The sequence below is a fragment of the Podarcis tiliguerta genome (assembly GCF_965153285.1).
Source record: "Podarcis tiliguerta genome assembly, chromosome: 3".
Lineage (NCBI taxonomy): Eukaryota > Metazoa > Chordata > Lepidosauria > Squamata > Lacertidae > Podarcis > Podarcis tiliguerta.
In genome coordinates this window covers 66,889,230-66,908,124 of record NC_139536.1, presented here as the reverse complement: position 1 = coordinate 66,908,124, position 18,895 = coordinate 66,889,230, and the positions used below count along the sequence as shown (strand labels likewise).

General features: G+C 42.3%; 1 protein-coding gene across 1 annotated transcript in view; it reads left to right on the top strand.

The window, feature by feature from the left end:
- The first annotated feature begins 17,173 nt into the window (after positions 1-17,173).
- DCBLD1 (discoidin, CUB and LCCL domain containing 1) overlaps positions 17,174-18,895 on the top strand; it is a 40,844-nt gene continuing 39,122 nt past the window's right edge. Inside the window, exon 1 of the mRNA XM_083435210.1 lies at positions 17,174-17,219. Within this exon, the coding sequence (XP_083291336.1) occupies positions 17,189-17,219 (31 nt within the window). The 5' untranslated portion in view covers positions 17,174-17,188. The remainder of the gene's footprint in view (positions 17,220-18,895) is intronic.

Here is an 18,895-nt window from a genome sequence, read left to right as displayed (position 1 = left end):
GATGGGCTGTGTTCACCTAGGCAATCTAATTTGAAGACATCTTTAAGCATATTTGGAAAGGAAATATAGTCAGAATGCAATAGGTCTTTATGGAGGCATTAGGTGGTGTGGAGAAACTTTGGCCCCCTGGATGTTGCTGAACTACAACTCCCATCTTCCCTGGCTACTGGCCATGTTTGCTAGGGATGGTGGGAGTTGTAATTCAGCGATAGCTGGAGGGTCAAAGGTTCCCAGCTCCTTATAGGGATTCTACATCTGAGATGGGGAACCTGTGACCCTCTAGACTTTGTTTGGCTCCAAATCCCATTAGCCCAAGCCAGCAAAGCTAGTGTTCAGAGACAAATGGGGGTTGTAGTCAAGCAACATCTAATGGGCCAGTTTCCCTACTCTGGTGCTACGTGGCTTGCAATTGCAGAGCTCAGCACAGCAGGGCATCTAGCCAGAATGGCCTTAAGTGCAAATTCCTCCTGATTGGATGTGTTCACACCTCACCAGTACAAACTGCTTAGGGTGAATCCATATATGCCTGCTCATCTTCTAATGATCTGCATAGGTGTGGCAATCATCACTGGGGAGCCACCTTGCATTACATCAAGAACACTATTTTGATGGAGGCCGATCACACATTAAGCTGCAATCCATTGAGTGGTGAAACATATCCACTGATGTGCATGCACACATGAGCCAGCCCTTCATAATCATTTTTCTGGATCCCATCTAATAAGGACAACACAAGCAATCAGAGGCTACGTATATCTTTTACACAGTTTTTATTATCCCCTTTTCAGAGTCTGGATTCCATGTTCTTCTGCACATGCTACCCTCAGCTTTTTCACATGCAGTTTATTTTTATGTTTGCTTTCCTTTTCCGCAGTCAGGGGCAATGGAATGGCACTAGTGGTGACTCCTGTCATTCTCACAGTTGCTGTTTGCGTGCAACTGAAGCGGCGATATTTATGCAAGCGGCAGCCGTTAGACAAACAAAAGCCTCCCTTAGCCGAGTCAACAGGTTCAACCTCTCCCCTGCAAACGGAGACCCCAAAATATGATCCGAACCTTAATTTGATCTCTGCCTCCCCTCCCTTTTCCCCTGTTGCTGCGATGCTGCTAGTCGGACAGCAAAGATGCAAATGATTATTCTCTCCTGACAGAGCCGCAGAGCGCTCTCTGTATTTAACTGCAGCCCCCACAAGTTGGATCAAGCAGGAGACACTTGATAGCTGCTGTTTCCGTGGTTGAAATATTTGTGAAGTTAACGCATAATCTGAAAGCAGAAGCTAATAAATTATAGGGTGCTAATTGGGGCCGGAGTGGAGCCGTCAATCACATTATCCTAAACACACGGAGACCCTCATAGCCTAAAAAGGCAAGAGAGCCTCCAAGAACAGCTCCCAGTTGTCACCAGCCATGACATCCATCTCAACAAGAGCATCGGCTGTCAAGGCAGACAGTGCTTAAAGATTTTAAGCTGCAATCCTATACATACTTTCTTGGGACTAAGCCCCATTGAACTCAGCGGTGCTTCTTTCAGAATACCATAGGCGTAAGAAGGCATAATTAAGATCAGGCTTGCTTTAAAGCTGAAAAGATATTGCAGGTATTTCTGTATTAGCCAGTAGGGACAACTTTCTTTATTGAAACATCTTATATATGTAGCAGCAGCAACAACAACAACAAATTGCTTTGAAACTCCTGTATCTCCCAAGTTCCCACAGTTCTGTAGAAAATGGAAGGTTGGTTTTGTAGAAATGCATTTTGATTACTGTTATTCCTTTTCTGGCACTTTTGAAACAATTACAGTGGTGCCCCGCAAGACAAAATTAATTCGTTCTGCGAGTTTTTTCGTTCTACAAGTTTTTTCGTCTTGCGAAGCACCAATGTGTATTGCCGGTTTCCCATAGGAATGCATTGGTGGTTTTAAAAAAAAAGGCGCAAGACGTTTTCATCTTGTGAAGCAAGCCCATAGGGAAATTTGTCTTGCGAAGCAACTCAGAAAATGGAAAACCCTTTCGTCTAGCGAGTTTTTCGCATTGCGAGGCATTCGTCTTGCGGGGTACCACTGTACATATAGGACCCCTGGACAGTTACCGTAAGTCCAGTCAAAGGCAATTATGGGGTTCTCGCTTTTAGGCCGAGGGAGCCAGTGTTTGTCCGCAGACAGCTTTCTGGGTCATGTGGCCAGCATGACTAAACTACTTCTGGTGCAATGGAACACTGTAACGGAAGCTAGAGAGCACGGAAACGCCATTTAGCTTCCCACTGCAGCAGAACCTATTTATCTATTTGCACTGGTGTGCTTTCAAACTGGGACAGAGCAATGGGAGCTCACCCCGTCGCGCAGATTCGAACCACTGACCTTCTGATCAGAAAGCCCAAGAGGCTCAGTGGTTTAGACCACAGTGCCACCCGCACAAGACTCTACATTTATGCACATATGTCTATTACAGACAGCTGCTTACAGCAAAAGCCAAATGGTGTTCATTTGCCATACAGGACAATTAATAAAGATGTCCCTTGTTATCATCCAGATATACATGGCACCACTGCTTAAATCTGCATTAGCAACTATGACCTGCTTATTTTCCCACCACCAAAGTATTTCACAGGGAAAACATTTAAACGGCAGTAGCACAGTGGAAAGAGTATGTGCTAGCTTGATGTCCCCAGTTCAAATATCAGCTTGCCCATGAAATCACTAGATGGTCTACATAATATGGAGTAAGCAATACCTGCCTGCTTTACAGGGTTCTAAGGATCACTGAGATAATATATGCAAATACTCAGACCACGGTGAAAAATACTATATAAATATAAAGGCTGACATCTTCTGCACATTTATTAAAAAGTAAGCTTCAACTAACATAGTGAGACTTGCTCTGGTATAAAAAGGGCATGATCAGGCTACACTTATTGTTATAATGTGGAAATGACTCCAAGTTTGTGGAATGGTCTTTACTGCCCACTAATGATGGCTCTAGACTGAGTCAAGCAAGAAAAGAGCAGGTGAAACCCTAAGTTACAGGGGGACAGAGAGGATTTGGTCTTTTACCTTTTGTCTTCCTTAGCTGTTGTTAGAAGGCTATGGGGCAAGAAGTGGGGCTTGCAGGTTTCTTTAAGAATCTGAGAAGGGAGACCCTGGAGAAATCTTCATGCAACACATCAAAGTGTTTTAGTGGAGTGGCAAATCATTTCTTTGTTGAGAAGAATGCAGCTTTGCGTAACTGGGAATCACTGAATTCAAACCTGTTGCAGGAAATAGAAAGTGACTGGCACCCTAAAACATTGTTTGATAAAAATGATCAAGAGTTCACCAATGCACTTGCCCAGATGAGAAGGGGTGATGCCACAGAGAATGGCAAATACAGTATCAACCCCTGACCTTCGTGTTCAACTGCAAAAGATGCATGTGGTTTTAGACCAGCTACCATTTTTAGCCCCACTCGCTAACGCACAAGGTGAAACCTGTGGGTTGCACAAGAGAGACAAGTTCTCCATTTACATCACGTGAAAGTCTGCAGATTTTGTCAGAAGCAATGGAGATGGCACTGATACATACTGAGAGGCATATGAGTTACATACTATGAGGTAGTCTCTGACTTGGTTAAAAAACAAACTGTGGTTTTACACAAATGAGCAATGTGCTGGCACACACACCTGCATCATGCTTGCTTCTCTCCACCCCATGTCTGGTGGCCATCAATTTAAATCCGAACCCATGACTCTGACTGACACACTGATTGGGACAATGCAACAGTGGGCAGCCTGTGGCCCTCAGCCTGATTTTATGCGTGTGGCAAGGAAATGGGGGAGGTTATTGAAAGAGAAAAAGAAAGAGCACTTTGGGGTCTGGCCCCACCTACCAGCAGCAAGCAGTCCCTGATAGATTAACCCTGAGGAAAGGTTCACAGCCCTGATATGATAGCTGTCAATGTCACAAAGATACTACATTCCCACTCTGCAACTCAGGCTGCATATGCAACATATATTTCATGCACATGACTTCCCCCAAAGTATCCTGGGAACTGGAGCTTGTTAAGGGTGCTGGGAATTATAGCTCTGTGAGAGGTAAACCACAGTTCCCAGGATTCTTTGCAGGAGGCCATATGCTTTTATTGTATGGTGTAATCCCCTTAGGCATCTTTAGGGGTGATGAATGGCTCCCAAGCCCTGCACCTTTAAGTTTTACAACCTGGATGCAGAATAAGGGCCACATTTGAGCAGAACCCGCCTCATCCACTCAGAGTTTTAGGCACCAGGGGAAGTGATGCAGAAAGGCCGCTCTGTTCACCTTTGGTGAGGCTGAAGGTGTGGGGAGGTGGAATTGCCTTCCCGTACCCAGGCAAGCTTTTGCTTAAAATTTTGTTATTTAGCTCCCACACTGATAACTTCCCATTGCAGGTTCTGCTTGTGTTCACTTTTAATAAAGTGGCCTATCGTTCAACCCACACGTTGGTGTCAGGTATTATTTCAATGGCCACAAAACCAGAGCTTGGAAAGTAAAAAGTAACTTGTTCTAGTCTCAGGTCCGAAAAGGAACTGATTCCAATTCGCTCTCATCTCTTTACAAACTGAACTGGTTTGGTTTACAATTCAATGCAAGTTCATCCAAATGATTGTTGGTACTTTTTTCAGCTTTGAGAATGTTACAAGCTACTGTGCTGAAGTATAAATTATACGTAAGGAGACATCAAAATACACACACAGTAGAATGTATATTATTTGGTTTATTTCCCCCCAACAATTATAATCTTTAAGCAGGCCAAAGTGCTGAAAGAATAATATTTTTTTAAAAAAAGAGAGAATGAAGCTGAAGATTAACTACAGTAGGAATCGTTCGAAGTGCTGGGGAATAGCATATCTGGGCTGCTGCTATTTTCAAGTGCATTTCAGACACATATCAGCAAATTCAGGCTGTGCAACCTCCCCACATGCAAATAAGAATGAATGCTTAAAAAAAATAAAATAGCCAAGAGAGTCACACATCCCTGCAAACTTAGTGCAAATGTATCAGGATGAATGTTCACTACGCAGATCATCAGAAAGTGAACAAAAGGTGCAGAGGGAAGAGGGATTCACTGAGTCCTGTAATCATGACCTCCCCCACAAATACACAGCAGATATGGGCACCTTCTTGAAAAGAGCCCTTGCATGACATTTGACATTTTCCCAGATTTGAAAAGGCCACCAGGTGATTGGATTTTTAATTTGATTCAAAATGGATAAAGAGCATCTACTGGTAAAGTGATTTTATTTGTTTGCATGGAGCTCAGCATAAATACATACAAACACAAATGTGTTAATTATTAATGCTCAGTATTAAAACTTGTTCTTTAAATTTGATTTAAGAAGAAAATATTTGAGATTCAACATCCAACAGGAACAGGCTCTAGATCTGCAAATATTAGTAGAATGGTATTGGCAGAAATGTTCCTTCCTTGTCTATAAATTCTAGCTGAAAGGGGACCAGTTTCAACGTGCCGTATTAAATTGGCATTTAGCACAGTGAAACTGCAGTTGATCTTCCCTGATCGTAGAAACAAAATGCTAGCAGGTTCATATTTATAATGCAGATGTATTGCATTAGAATACATCACTACACATGACAAAATTTCTCCTTAAACATTGGCTGTTAGAAAACTGCTTTTTGGATTATGCAGGAACAGCTGCAGACATTTGTGTCTTCAAAATATACAGTATTGATGAAAGGTAGTTCCTTTACACCTCCATAAGTCCCTCCATAAAAATAGCCTTTTCAGTTCTCATGAAGACACACTGAAGGATTATCAAGGGAAAAGGCAGAAAAATAGGGAAGGTGGGAGAGAGAGATGACATTGCAAGGATGCACAGAAATAAAATTTTATTGGCCCAATGTATTTTGAAATACACTTATTTTGGGGACACTATAGATAACAGCAATGAATGTTTCATATAATATAGCACTAACAATTATACAGTATTATACAGGGTGTAATACAGGATGTTTTTGTAAGAAAGAAGCCCACCAAATGGTGGAGATGTGCAGAGACAGGGACTATAAAGGTGGTTTTGCCTTGGCTTTTAATTCTTCCCTCTCTGTGTCTTTTTGGGGTCCTTGGTCCTTACTGCAGGCTTCTGCAACCCTCTCTTGTACATGCAGCTGTGCCCATTAGAGGACGGGTCTTGCCCCATTTTCATTTTCTGTTCTTTTTCGATTCTCCCAGAATTACGATTGCCAACCAAGCATTGCGTTCCTTAGTCCTGACTTGTGTCAACATATAGAGCCTTATTTGCGCATCTGAACACAGACACAAAAATAAACAGCTAAATGGGTTTGAGTTATTATTGTTGCTATTCTCTGTACATATTCTTAGTAACCCATTCCTTTTTTTATTACAGCCTCTGCTTAGTTTTCTTCGCTACTAGGAAAGGAAGCACGTGACTGACATCCACGCTCGCTGTCGCTTAGGAGGCATAAGCAATGCCTGCGTTAATTTCACATGACCAGATAATCTTGAAAAGATCGCTAGTTAAAAGTAAAAGTTAGAAAGATAAATTTAGGCACAAAGCTTGGCGTGGGGTGGGGGTGGAAGTAGGTTTGGAGACAAAAACACATTCCCCAGCCATGATGACAAACAGCTTAGGAAAAAATCACTTGATACTCACTGTTAGTTCAGGAGTATTAAAGCAATATTTAGCCTTTCAATCCTCACTTACTTTTCATGAAACACGTTGCGCCGTCTTGGTATTCAGATTCCTTGATTAACAAAGCATTTCATGGAGACTTGAAGGGCAAACTATCTTAGATCCACTGTGCTGGCAAAACACTCTGGGTATTTTTGCAGTACAGAAGGGAAAGTTAAAATAATGACTTCTAAGTCAAACTGAGTATTTACAGAGCAGACACATGATGGTTGACCTGGCTAAGTATAGACCACTGGAGAAGCATTCACATTACTTTTCTTTATAATTATCTAGAGCCGATGAGGTGATCTCCATACAAATGGAAATATGAGGTCATTGCAATATTTTTTAAGCCAGATATATAGATAGCTTTCTGATTGTTTCCTTAAATGAACAAAACGATCCCACAATTAACAAAAAATATTGTTATTCCCTTTAAACCAATGTGCCACTATCAGAGAGGAGGGGCCATATATATTGCAAGTGACTTATTTTATTTTATTAAACTCTACACCTCAGATATAAAATTCAAAGAAGAATGGTGTCGCATGTGTTTACCAAAGCAGAGAAGCATTATTTTTTCAAAAAAAATATGCCTGTTGCTATTGCATGATCTTAAACATTTAAAGGTTTGCACTGTTTAAAATGAATTCCCATGTTCTCCTGACCAGGATGCACATTAACTGAAGAATCCTATGTATGTATGTATGTATACTCAGAAGTATTCTCCCCATTGAGGATAATAAGTCTTACTGCCAGATAAGTGTATACAGTGTATACAGTAATCTGTGGCACTCTAGTAGGGATGGGGAAATCTATCCATTTCAATTTTTCTCTGTTTTTCAATAATCAAAGCTCTTTAAAAAAAAAAAATACCCTACATTGTTTGGCATCACAATATGGCATTCATCAGGATCCAGGCCTAGAATGTTATGTCAGTAGCAGACTAAAGGTCTGTTCACACAATCAGATTGACATGATGGGAATGTGGATCAGCAGGGGAAGTGTAAGACATTTTTCTGCCCAATGTTGATCACCAAATGATCCCAGTCAAGTTGTTTAAGTACCCAAGGTTGGCCACATTATTTTGTCAGTTGAGGCAGAGCATCCTGCAAGCATCTCTCACTGGCAAGAAAAATACAACAATACATTAAATAGGAATTTGTTGCCTTTTCATGATGCCCAAAACCAGCTGTCTGAAGCAGCTGCTTCACTTTGTCTAGTGATAGGGCAGGCCCTTTCAGACTGTGCAGACGGATGGAATCAGAACCTGGCAAGCAGCAGGCTGTTCCCCAAGCAAAAAGACACTTCTATTATTTCTACCTGATATGACCAATCAGAAGGCACCTTACTGTCTATCAGAGAAAATCAGCACATCAGGGACAGGCAGCTTCATGCTGAAATGGTATAGTCCTAGGAGTGGGATACAATGTGATTCTTAATGTGGAGAGTGGACCTTTTTGAAAAAAAAAGTACAGATGTAGGTGGCAGGGCCAACGCTGCCCTTAGGCAGCTGCCTCAGGTGGCAGATGCTGGGAAGCAGGCAGTGTTCAAAAACAGAGCGGTGTGTACCACACAACCTGCCCTGGACCTCTAACCTAGCCTGCGGCACTCAAGTGCCGTGGAGGGCACTGTCCATTCACCTCGGTTGAGGGCTGGGGGAGAAATGCAATTCAGTTTGCATTTAAGGAAGAACCGACCTTATTCACACTTTCTGAAACAATACGAGAACCCAAATGCAGCCATCCTTTGAAATCCACACTTTTCTGAATTTTGCATTTCAGTTCTCCATCCAAGTTATGTGTGTGAAAAAGGCATGGAGTGATGGAAAATCACAACAACAAAATGCCTCCTGTGAGGAATGAAATGCTTTCCAAAAATGTGCTCGATGGGCAAAGTTCAGTCGGTAGAGCATGAAACTCCTAATCTCAGGGTTGTGGGTTTAAGCCCACTTTGGGGGGAAAGATTCCTGCATTGCAGGGGGTTGGGCTAGATGACCCTCGTAATCTCTTCCGATTCTACAGTTCTACAAGTGTGGTTAGGAGAAATCTGTACTAAAATATTGGAGAATTTTCATGAAACCTTTTTTTCAAATTGCAAACTGATGTGGAGAACTAATCTTAAGAGTGGGGAACTGAGAAACTGAAATGGGTATGTTTTCCAATCCCCACCAGTGTTGGAGCAAGATTCAACTGCTGGTTCAATTAGCTTTTTTGTGAGGCATAGGGTGGGGCATCTTGTCCTTCACCTCCGACATTAAAATATTTTATGCTAGCCCTGCTAGCACCATTCTGAGGGATGCTGTACATGGGCTCCAGGGAAAACTTTTGTTGCTTTCAGCTCACAATAACTTCTGACATGCCCAACATGCCAAGTTTTTTTAGCCCCACAACTTCACAACATTAAAGAGCAACCTAAATAGGTATTGTGTGAAGCAGAGAAGTTGCCAGTTGACCTGATCTCATAGTGACCATTTGGAGGCCAAAGAAAGAACGAGAGCTCAAGGCAGCATCACCACTACTCTGGTGTAGAAGGACCATGGGCTTGTTTTTTTACTCAGTTCCAGCTTTGCTAAAATTAGGCAATTGATTTATGCCTATCCAGGCCTGAGGTCTTCATGTGTTGATGCATCTCTAAACACAGTGTTCTCATCCCCTCAGGTTTCACAAGCAAAGCAGGATTCAGCTAATAAAATGGTCCCGTGGAGAGCTTCCAAGTGGCCTCTTCTTAGTGCTGTGCTCACGGATGGCTGGTCACCATGGAGCACACATGGAAGCAGAGTGCTGAAAGGTACTAAAGGAGCATTTGGCGCAGACCATCACCACCCCCTGCCGTAGCCATGAGAAAATACTACAAATCGGTTCTCGCTACCCTTGCAAGGGTACAAAGTACGAGTTTCTTGCCTACTATGCAAATAATAAAACTAATCTTGTATTTATATGGCAAAGGCCTCATGCAAAGATTCCAGCTGGGCATCCACAGGTCTGAAAAGCATTCAGCATAAATGGGAGAATCTGGCTCACGTATCTGTTGTTTCCTACTGCCCCTCCAAACAGCTTTGTGCAAGCGCTTCACGGACAGAACTGGAAACCATCACCTGCGCATCTGAACTGACAGTACCAATGGTTCTAACTCATCCTAAAGACAGATAAATTCAATTTCTTTGAGCTTCCTGTGGTGGCATCAAGCAGAACTGACTCACACTATGCTTTGTCAGTGGTGATGGTCTGACGGATTGCTCCTCAAATATCTGCAATATGGACTGCGAGAACTTCACTACCAGCCAGGATGTTAGGATCATTTCTAGAACTAAAATAATGTCAGGTATCAAAAGACTCTTGTGAAATTTGAATATTGTTATCATTAATCAAATCGTAAGACTACAGGACCTATTCAGAAGTGGCCAAACACTTTCTACCCTGAGAAATATGAATGACCCCTTCTACACACACACACACACACACACACACACACACACACACCATTTGGGGAATAAACAGCTGGTTTTATTAATTACTGTTGCTATTAATAACTATCGTTGATGAACACTTGTTCAATGTTAAAGGGAGTGCAAGGAGTTTTTAATTGGATGATTAATACTTAATGTATTATCTTTGCTTATTTAATGGAATTTTGCACATGACCTTGAAGGAGCAAGTCTGTCATAAAAGGAAGTCTATAGCTCAGATAATAAATACAAATACTGCTGCTTTTTGGACTCACTTTTTGCAGTACCTGTAGGCTGCGTTCTTTTTTATTGTTACTGGGTGACAATCATTGGTGTCCATCCACTTTTGCAATGGAAATGCTATTGCTGCCCTGGTGCCCTCCATTACAGAGGGCAGTATTCTGTTTGAAGGGCTGTCTAGCCCAAGTACAGTTCAAAACATGAAGAACCCTGAGTAAGGAGACCACAGCTGCCCATCACCTTGGCAGCAGACTGAGCAGGCACATAGGTCACCTAGCCACAGTCTGTTGAGATGTATTTTATCCCCTATTTAAGTTGCAGTAATTACTTCTAAAATTTGCATCTATTATAAAAATTAGCATGTGAAAATTGTATGCAAATCCATGCTCCCTTTTGTCATCGTCTTCTTCTTCTTCTTCTTCTTTTTCTTCTTCTTCTTCTCCTCCTCCTCCTCCTCCTGCTTTGATGATGCATTTCCTCCTCCTTTCCTTCTAGGAAATCCACTAGACTCTAGAGAAACTTGCTTTTCCATTCTCTTCTTTGTCCTCCAATCTCCCACATTCCCCAAAATCTGTTCTGTCCCCTCACCTGGGCCACAAGAATAAATGATCAGATTTAGCCCCCCCTCCAGTCTGCCCTTGAGTGTTTTCTCCCATATAATTCTTGTTTAAAATTGTTTTTACTGATAATTCCTTCAACTGTTCTTCTGTAAACTGCTTTGTGGCTTTTTCTTTTTACAATCAAGCAGCTCATACATTTCATGGACTAAATAAATTGTAATATTATTTGTTACTCTTGCCATTACTATGCTATGCCCCCAAAGTGCTCTAATGTGCAATTAAAATCTAAACACCACAGATGTAAGTTAATAACACCTGCTCACCTCTCTGAGCATCATTTTGGTGGTAGCTAGAGCTGGCACTGGATGGACATGGGGGGGGGGGGGGCTGGCCCTGAAGAGGACCCCAGCCCAGGGTGTGTGCTCCCTCAAGGGAGCCTTTAATATATAGGCCCCTTTGCACCATACCTGATATAAAGATGGGCACTTTGCTGGTGTAAAACAAATGTATAAATAATGCGCCATCTCTTCTTTGGGGATCAGTAATGAACTTCCATAAGCATTCCCCTTCCACACACAAAAATCAAAATGCAACCTGCCTATTTTCCTTTGCTCATGTGCACCCACCCTCATGAATTCCCACCGACTTAAGGTATTTTATGTCTGACAGCTTCATGTCAGTTCTTCACTCCCCTTACGCTATAAGCCTACCGCAAACTCCAAAACACTTCTTAGTGGAAGGAGTTTGGCCTTTGAACTCCTTTCCTCTTCTTGATTGCTTGTTTTGTAAAATGACTACGAGAAAGCTCAAATGCAGCGGAGGTGTGATTAATTACTGCCACTGTCCAGTGCAGGTTCAAGATAATATAGGAGGAGAGAAGAATCTCAAGAATCCGAGTTTTCCATTAATGACAGAGAAAAGTAGCAATAAGCTGTTTACTTTGCTGACGGAATCCTGCGCACAGGTGCTGAGTGTTCCATGGCCGAGATAAAAGATGGTTCAAGAGTCAAAAGAGCTCATTCAGACCTTTGAATCTTAATCCGGTGTTATTGATATCACATCCTGACCCCACAGGTTACAATGGCTTGGATCCTCCGAGAAGCTAACTTAAGGAAGTTCATCAAAGGAAAGGTTCTGAGCCCCTGAACCCCTGAAAGGGCTTCGAACAATGTGGGTGGGGTGATGAGGGCTGCTGGGGTGTGGTGGAGACTTTCCTTAAGATGGTCTTCCTTCAGTAAACTAATCTTAGGATCCAAGCCGGTAGATGTATAGGAATTCCTCTGCTCCTGTGAAGACAAGGTACAGAAGTCCCCCTCTGGGAGTGAAATTTGTAAGACACGGGGCAGGGTCAAACAGACATTATTTAGGATATGGAGTCAGCAATGAAGATAGATGGTTTGGTAGAATAAAACATTTCAAACTGCTTTGTATCTCTTAACGATTTACCTTTCTTTGCCGGTCCTCACACACATACACCCCAACACTTTAAAGTCCCTTATGGTTTAAATAAAAAGTGTTGCTTGTGGCATCTGCAAGCCTAACATATCAGCTAGAGCAGTGTTTCCCAAACTTGGGTCTCCAGCTATTTTTGGACTACAACTCCCATCATCCTAGCTAGCAAGACCAGTGGTCAGGGATGATGGGAACTGTAGCCCAAAAACAGCTGGAGACCCAAGTTTGGAAACGCTGAACTAGAGAGTAAGTTCTGCTGAATTCAGGAGGACTGACTTTTAAACATACTTTGGATCACACTGCACAGTCTGCACTGAAATCAATGGCACACAGGTCCAGTTGTGCCTGCAGTTTTCTAATCATCTTAATCCCATGCAAATTTAGCAACAACCGTGCTGTTAAAACTATACTAGCTGTACTGTTGCCATGTTTTCAATGGATTGCAGCAGTATCTATGGAAGTTGTAAGGGTGCAAATTTCTAGACAGCTGACTTCAAGGTGTGAATTATTGAGATGGGGGGAATATTTTGGATTCAATATAATGAAATTTCTCGTTTTTTCCAGTCCCATGATTCTTGACAGCACTGTTGTAACTCATGTGGTCCTGAACCTAAAGAGGTTTTGCCCTTGCATTTTAAAGTCAAAGCTCCTGGTTTCTCAGCACACATAAAAAAAATCTGTCCTTTATTGAAGTGCCAGACTGAAAGCTGAACTCCTGAAAACCTAACCCTCTGTGTCTGTGAAAGATGACTCATCTTTTCCAGGCATCAGGCCCAATCCTAGGAGATGGTGGACACTCACACCTTTTTGTTAATTTCAAAGGGTACTATACATTCAAGTTGTCCTCAGAGAGGATCGTATATCTTACTTACATGCTTCACAGAGTAAGAGGTTTCAGCTAATCCAATGTACAAGGAACTGGCAGTCCAAAACAGAACTAGCTGCTTGCCTTCATTCAGAGATACAGTCCAACCATCACATGTTTACTCTTGCCTGTGGAAATAATGGACCTGAAAAGTGCTTACTTGTGGCTGGATCCTGCCTTCAATAAAATAGCAAAACAACTATAAAGCATTAAAGCATCGTCCACAATGGCCTTTAATTGGTTTGAGTTATGGGACTCATTCCTGAAGAGGACACACGAAATGGAGACACATTGCCTAGTGAAGTGTGTGTTATTTACAGCTTCTCCCATACATCATCTCAGTTCCATGGTCTACCCTTTAAGTCTCCAGTTGCATACACAACCTCCGCTCAGTGCCATTCCACATCTGTGAAACTGACTGGCTATAGAACATGGTGATCATAGTATTATGGCAGGGTAGGAGATCACACATCTTTAGCACGGCATATGAAAAAAGAGGCCAGCACATTCTAAATGCATAGAACCAGGGCATCGTTTCTGCTCCTTTTAATTTACCCCCCTGCAGCCTAGATTTCAAAGCTTGTTATTTTTGCAAAAGCAATGCACTTTTGTTGTTTGATCCACTGGGGGCAGGTTAGATTTCCAAAGCTGAAGAGCACTTGAGTGCACCTCACTTAACTGGCTGTGAGAAGAGGCATGGCATGACCTTGGCAAGAAAAGCCATGCCAATTCAGCTTGCAAGCTTCTCATAGTTTTTAGCTGGCTGACAAGTATATTGCTGTTCCTTTTCTGCATTGGTTTCATTTTGAAGTCCCACAATAAATTATGAGCAACTTACACAGTCCCCAAGGAAACAGACTGAAGTGGACAAGAGGAGAAAAGTTGTTCAGTGCCGGCCCAGCCATGAGGCAAGATGAGACAACTGCCTACACAGGGGCAGCAAATCCCAATGTAGATTATTCCACTCCCCCTTTCCTTCCCTGATGTAGATCTTCAGTCACCCCTTCTTCCCTGACAGGGAGGGCAATGCCATTTTGTGGTTCGCCTTGGGATCAAAATGTATTGGGCCGGCCCTGACATTGGTAGCAGATTTGCCTCTCAAGAATAGAAGTGCACATGGGTGAGTTCCTTAGAAGGGACATCAGGATTGTGCACCTTTAATTATGATTCCTCCCAGTATCTCCGACTGCCATTGTTCAATGGTGGAGCATCTGCTTTGCATGCATAAGGTTCCAGGTTCATTCTCCTCCATCTCCAGGTAAGGCTGGGATGGAGACAACCTGGCCTGAAACCTTGGAGAGCCATTGCCAGTGAATGTAAAGCAATACTGAACTAGATTGACCAAGAGTATGACTCAGTGTGAAGCTGCTTCCTGTGTTCCCATAATTTTACAACCAATACTTTCATTAGCAGTAACACTGGTTTGTCTATTTTTATGAGGATGAATCAAATGTCTGGAATATTCCAGTGTTAAGCTACAGTAGCTGTTGACACAGGATAACTGCTGCCACCTGCGTTGTTTTTGCTGCCTTGGCAGAACTGAAGTGACCATCAGGTTGTGTATCCATAGCAGCAACTGGAGGAGGAATGACCGCTGGAAGAGAAGAAACACCATGGTGCATCTGGACTTCTTCACATGCCTCAGCCGCAATAAAACATGTCTCTCCCATATCGGTCTCCACAGCCACATCAGGCGCTATAACTCTCTAAAAGCAAACGCTTGACTTCACCCCCCCAAAGGCGCACTCCTCCATTGTCTCCTGAGACAGACAGGTGCCAAGAATAAAGTGTGATTGCAAACGTTTTAAATGAAAGTTTGCACACACAATAATGGGATCATTTATGGTATTTCAGTTGATCCAGAATCACTATTGTAGGCCAATTTGTTGTCAATACACTCCATAATAATGTGCCAAGAAAAATGCTTTTTACCAAATCATGCCATTGGTCCATCTAGCTGAACACTGACTGGCCACTCAGTGATACTACGTAAGTCTACTGTAAAGGGGAGTAACCAGAGTGCACTTAGCCCTGGACCCTCTCTAACTAAAAGTTAACTGAGCCCCTGTTGGGTGGCAGGTATGAAGGCTCGAGACAGAATTTGGGTACAAAGAAGCAACAATGACAATAATCTGCCAGGCCTCCCCAAGAGAAAATGTCTTGAGCGTTTTAGCCCCATGCCCACATTACCCACCTGCCTACCATGGCAGTTTCTGATGCCTCAGATAAAAAGAGAGGAGGTGAAATCTCTTACAAAAGGAGGCATGTTTGCTTAAGGCATACAGACTTTGAGAAAAGAGAGGCTTTGCAGAGTCTCACATTAACAACAGCAGCAGCAAAATATTCAGCTTCTCAGCTTTATCATAGGCAGGTCAATGCTTTCATATATTCACAGGACTCGTGCTGGTAGCTTACAGCACCAGGAAAGTATGCCTGGATGAAAGCTTATACAGCATCAAGTATGCTTAACCATACCACTGCTGTCAGTCCTTCACATTTCACGAGCGTATTGCTTCGGTAGCAGAGCTGCTGTTTCATTGCCCTTCCAATCCAAATACTAATATAACAGAAATGCTTTAACACTGCCTCGCCTCCCTGAATATTGAAAGCATTGGAATACATGAGCAGGCTTTTCCTTTCCTTTTCTTAAAGTGCACTGGCCTCATTCATTCCCATCCTAAATGCTGAGCTGGAATCAAAGTTTCAGAAAAATACGGGGTCCACTGCAAGGTGTTTGTTTTTCATTATGTTCTTCTGCAGTAACATTCCCACACTGTAAATATATGAGGCAACATAAAGCAAGTACCATAATACATTGTGTTAAGGGCAGTGTAGGCTGGGTGAGTGGAATATACAAGCTCTGAAGTTTCACAGAACTGCATTAGTTAATCTGAAGATGGTAAAAATATAGGACAACCAGGATGGTAAATGGTCTGAAAACGACAACTGCAAGCATACCATATATTTAAAGTACATAACTTCCCCCCAATAATCCTGGGAACTGTAGTTTGTTAAGGGTGCTGGGAATTGTAGCTCTGTTCCCAGGATTCCTTGAGGGAAGCCATGAATTTTAAATATATGCAGCCACAGTTGAAAGAACTATGTATGTTTAGCTTGTAGAAGAGACGATTAAGGAGAGACATGAAGGCTGTCTTCAAATATCATTAGTAGCAGTAGTAGTAGTAGTCGTAGTAGTATTTATTTCAATTTAATATCAGAAGGCTGTCGTGCATAAAACAGCACAGACTTGCTCTTTACTGTCCCAGTGGGTGGAAATTTCAGTGAAGCATATTTGGGTTAAATATAGAGAGAAACTTCCTAATGATAACAGCATTGGGCATGTTTTGGGCAGGGTGGGTTCTCCTTCACTGGAGGTGTTTGAGCTGGGTGGTTATCTGAAATGGATGCTATAGTTACATCCTGTGTTGTAGATGCTGCACTGAGCACAGGATGGCCTAGATCAGAGATGGGGGACCTGTGGCCCTCCAGATGTCTTAAACTTCGACTCCCATCAGCCCCAGCCAGCATGGCCAAGGGCCAGGGATGATGGGCGTTGTAGTCCAACAACTTCTGGAGGACCACAGGTTCCCCATCTCAGGACTAGATGACTTCCAACGTTCCTTGGTTCAAGGTTCTATAACTCTATTGCTTCACCTATTTTTGATATTTGTAGCCTGATAATCTACCTGCTAGATAGCAACATTTTTTCTAGCTGCTATTTCTAGCTGCTAAATTTTATCACATTGGAGCAGGAAGGGATGATGTAAGAACACTTGCTGATACTTCTTGGGTCTAAGAAACGGGAGCAAAGCAGTGTGACTTTATTCAAGCTATATGCCCTTGATCAATATTATTGTGGTCATACTTTTCTCTAAGGCAATCTTCTCTGGTGCTCCACAGATTTTTGAACTGCAACTCCTATCATCCCTGACTATTGACTCTGCTATTTGTGGCTGATGGAAGATGGAATCTGAAGGTCATCAGACTGGGGAAGGTATTTAAACAAATTTTCCTATTCTGGGGCAATAAGGCTTTCAGAATCTGTTGTAACAAGAGTTAGTTAGGCATTTTGGGGTGTTGACTGATGGCTATGAAATTGCACTGACCATGTGTTTGCTTATATACCTCCAATAACACTTCCCCAATCTGTACATATAGAAATTAATAGTTCACTACAAATCTTGCTTATATTTTCAGTAATGAGCTGCAGCTACTGAGGGAAATGGGAGCACTGGCAAAATGCCCTGTGGTGCCCAGAAACTTGCACAATCTAACACCAACCTAATGTGTGCCAATAGAAGATATTGTTGTACCTAGTCTGGGGACAATACAGCAGTCAACATTTAGTCAACATTCTTAAATGTGTCATTTTCTTCTGCTAACACAGTGTGCTATCCACAGTTAATTTAACAAATCATTAGTACCATTTATTTGAATTCCCTTATTCTAGAATAATTCACTGCTATGTAGGACACAACAAGCAGTCATAAATAAGGTTTAAAGTTCCCTGTAATTCATGTTTTTGAATGTTCTGGTGAAACTCTGATTCTACTGCATTTTGAAGGCTCCATTTGCCAAATATAAACCTTCTGCGCCATGCCATCTTCTTCACCATACAAACAGGCGGCAGCAGTATCAGTTCCCAACCAAATCCCAAAACCCTACTGCAATATTATGGATTTCTTCTTTCCAAAAATAAGGATGCTCAAATGTGTTGACCAATGGTATAAAAAGGTAAAGGTAAAGGGACCCCTGACCATTAGGTCCAGTCGTGGACAAACAATAAAATACTGATTTCTCCTAGAAAGTTAGTGACATTTTTAAAAATGAATGTTTTCATTACTATTACAGCTAGGATTTGTATACATTCTCTTTATTATGCAAGAAGGTCCCGTCTCTGTCGTTTTTAGCATTAAATTTTAAGCAGAAATTCTCATCGTCTGACAATGACTAGCTTTCCTAGGAAAATATTTTTTAGTCTTCTGTGGCTGAGCTGGTGTCAGCAACCTACTTAAGCTATCTATGGAACGAGGGTGACACACTGTGGTCAGAAGGAAGCATGACTTCGCTTTAGTTCTGAATGTAGCATAAACACCGAAAACTGGGAAACACTGGCCTGTAAGCGCTCGAATTGGAGAACAGCCTTTACCAAAGGTGTCACAGATGCTTAAACTCAGGACAAAGGGGAGAAACATACTAAGAGGAAGGCACGCTTGGCAAACCCTCACCATGATCAACTCTAGCCCGGAAACCTATGTCCCCACTGTGGAAGGATGTGTGGATCCAGAATTGGCCTCCACAGTCACTTACGGACTCACTGTTAAGACAGTGTTCGTGGAAGACAATCTGACTCGGCTACGAGTGATCGCCAAAGAAGATGGTTCTGTTCATATTCCATCCCTAGGAATGGCTAACATAAGTCAATGTGAGTTTTTGAACTGAATACAGTGGCCTCAAATAGGTTGCCCTAAATTGATACAAATGGAAAGAATCCACCAGGAAACTCTCCCACAAATGCGCCACAAAACGGATGGGAGGAATGAGCACAAATAGGCATGAGATATGGGTGGCGAATGATGTAGTTAGTGACTAATTTCTAAAATGCACTGACAATTGCCTAAACCAGAATTTTCCTCTACGGAGTGCCCAGCTGAATGAGGGATTTGTTGA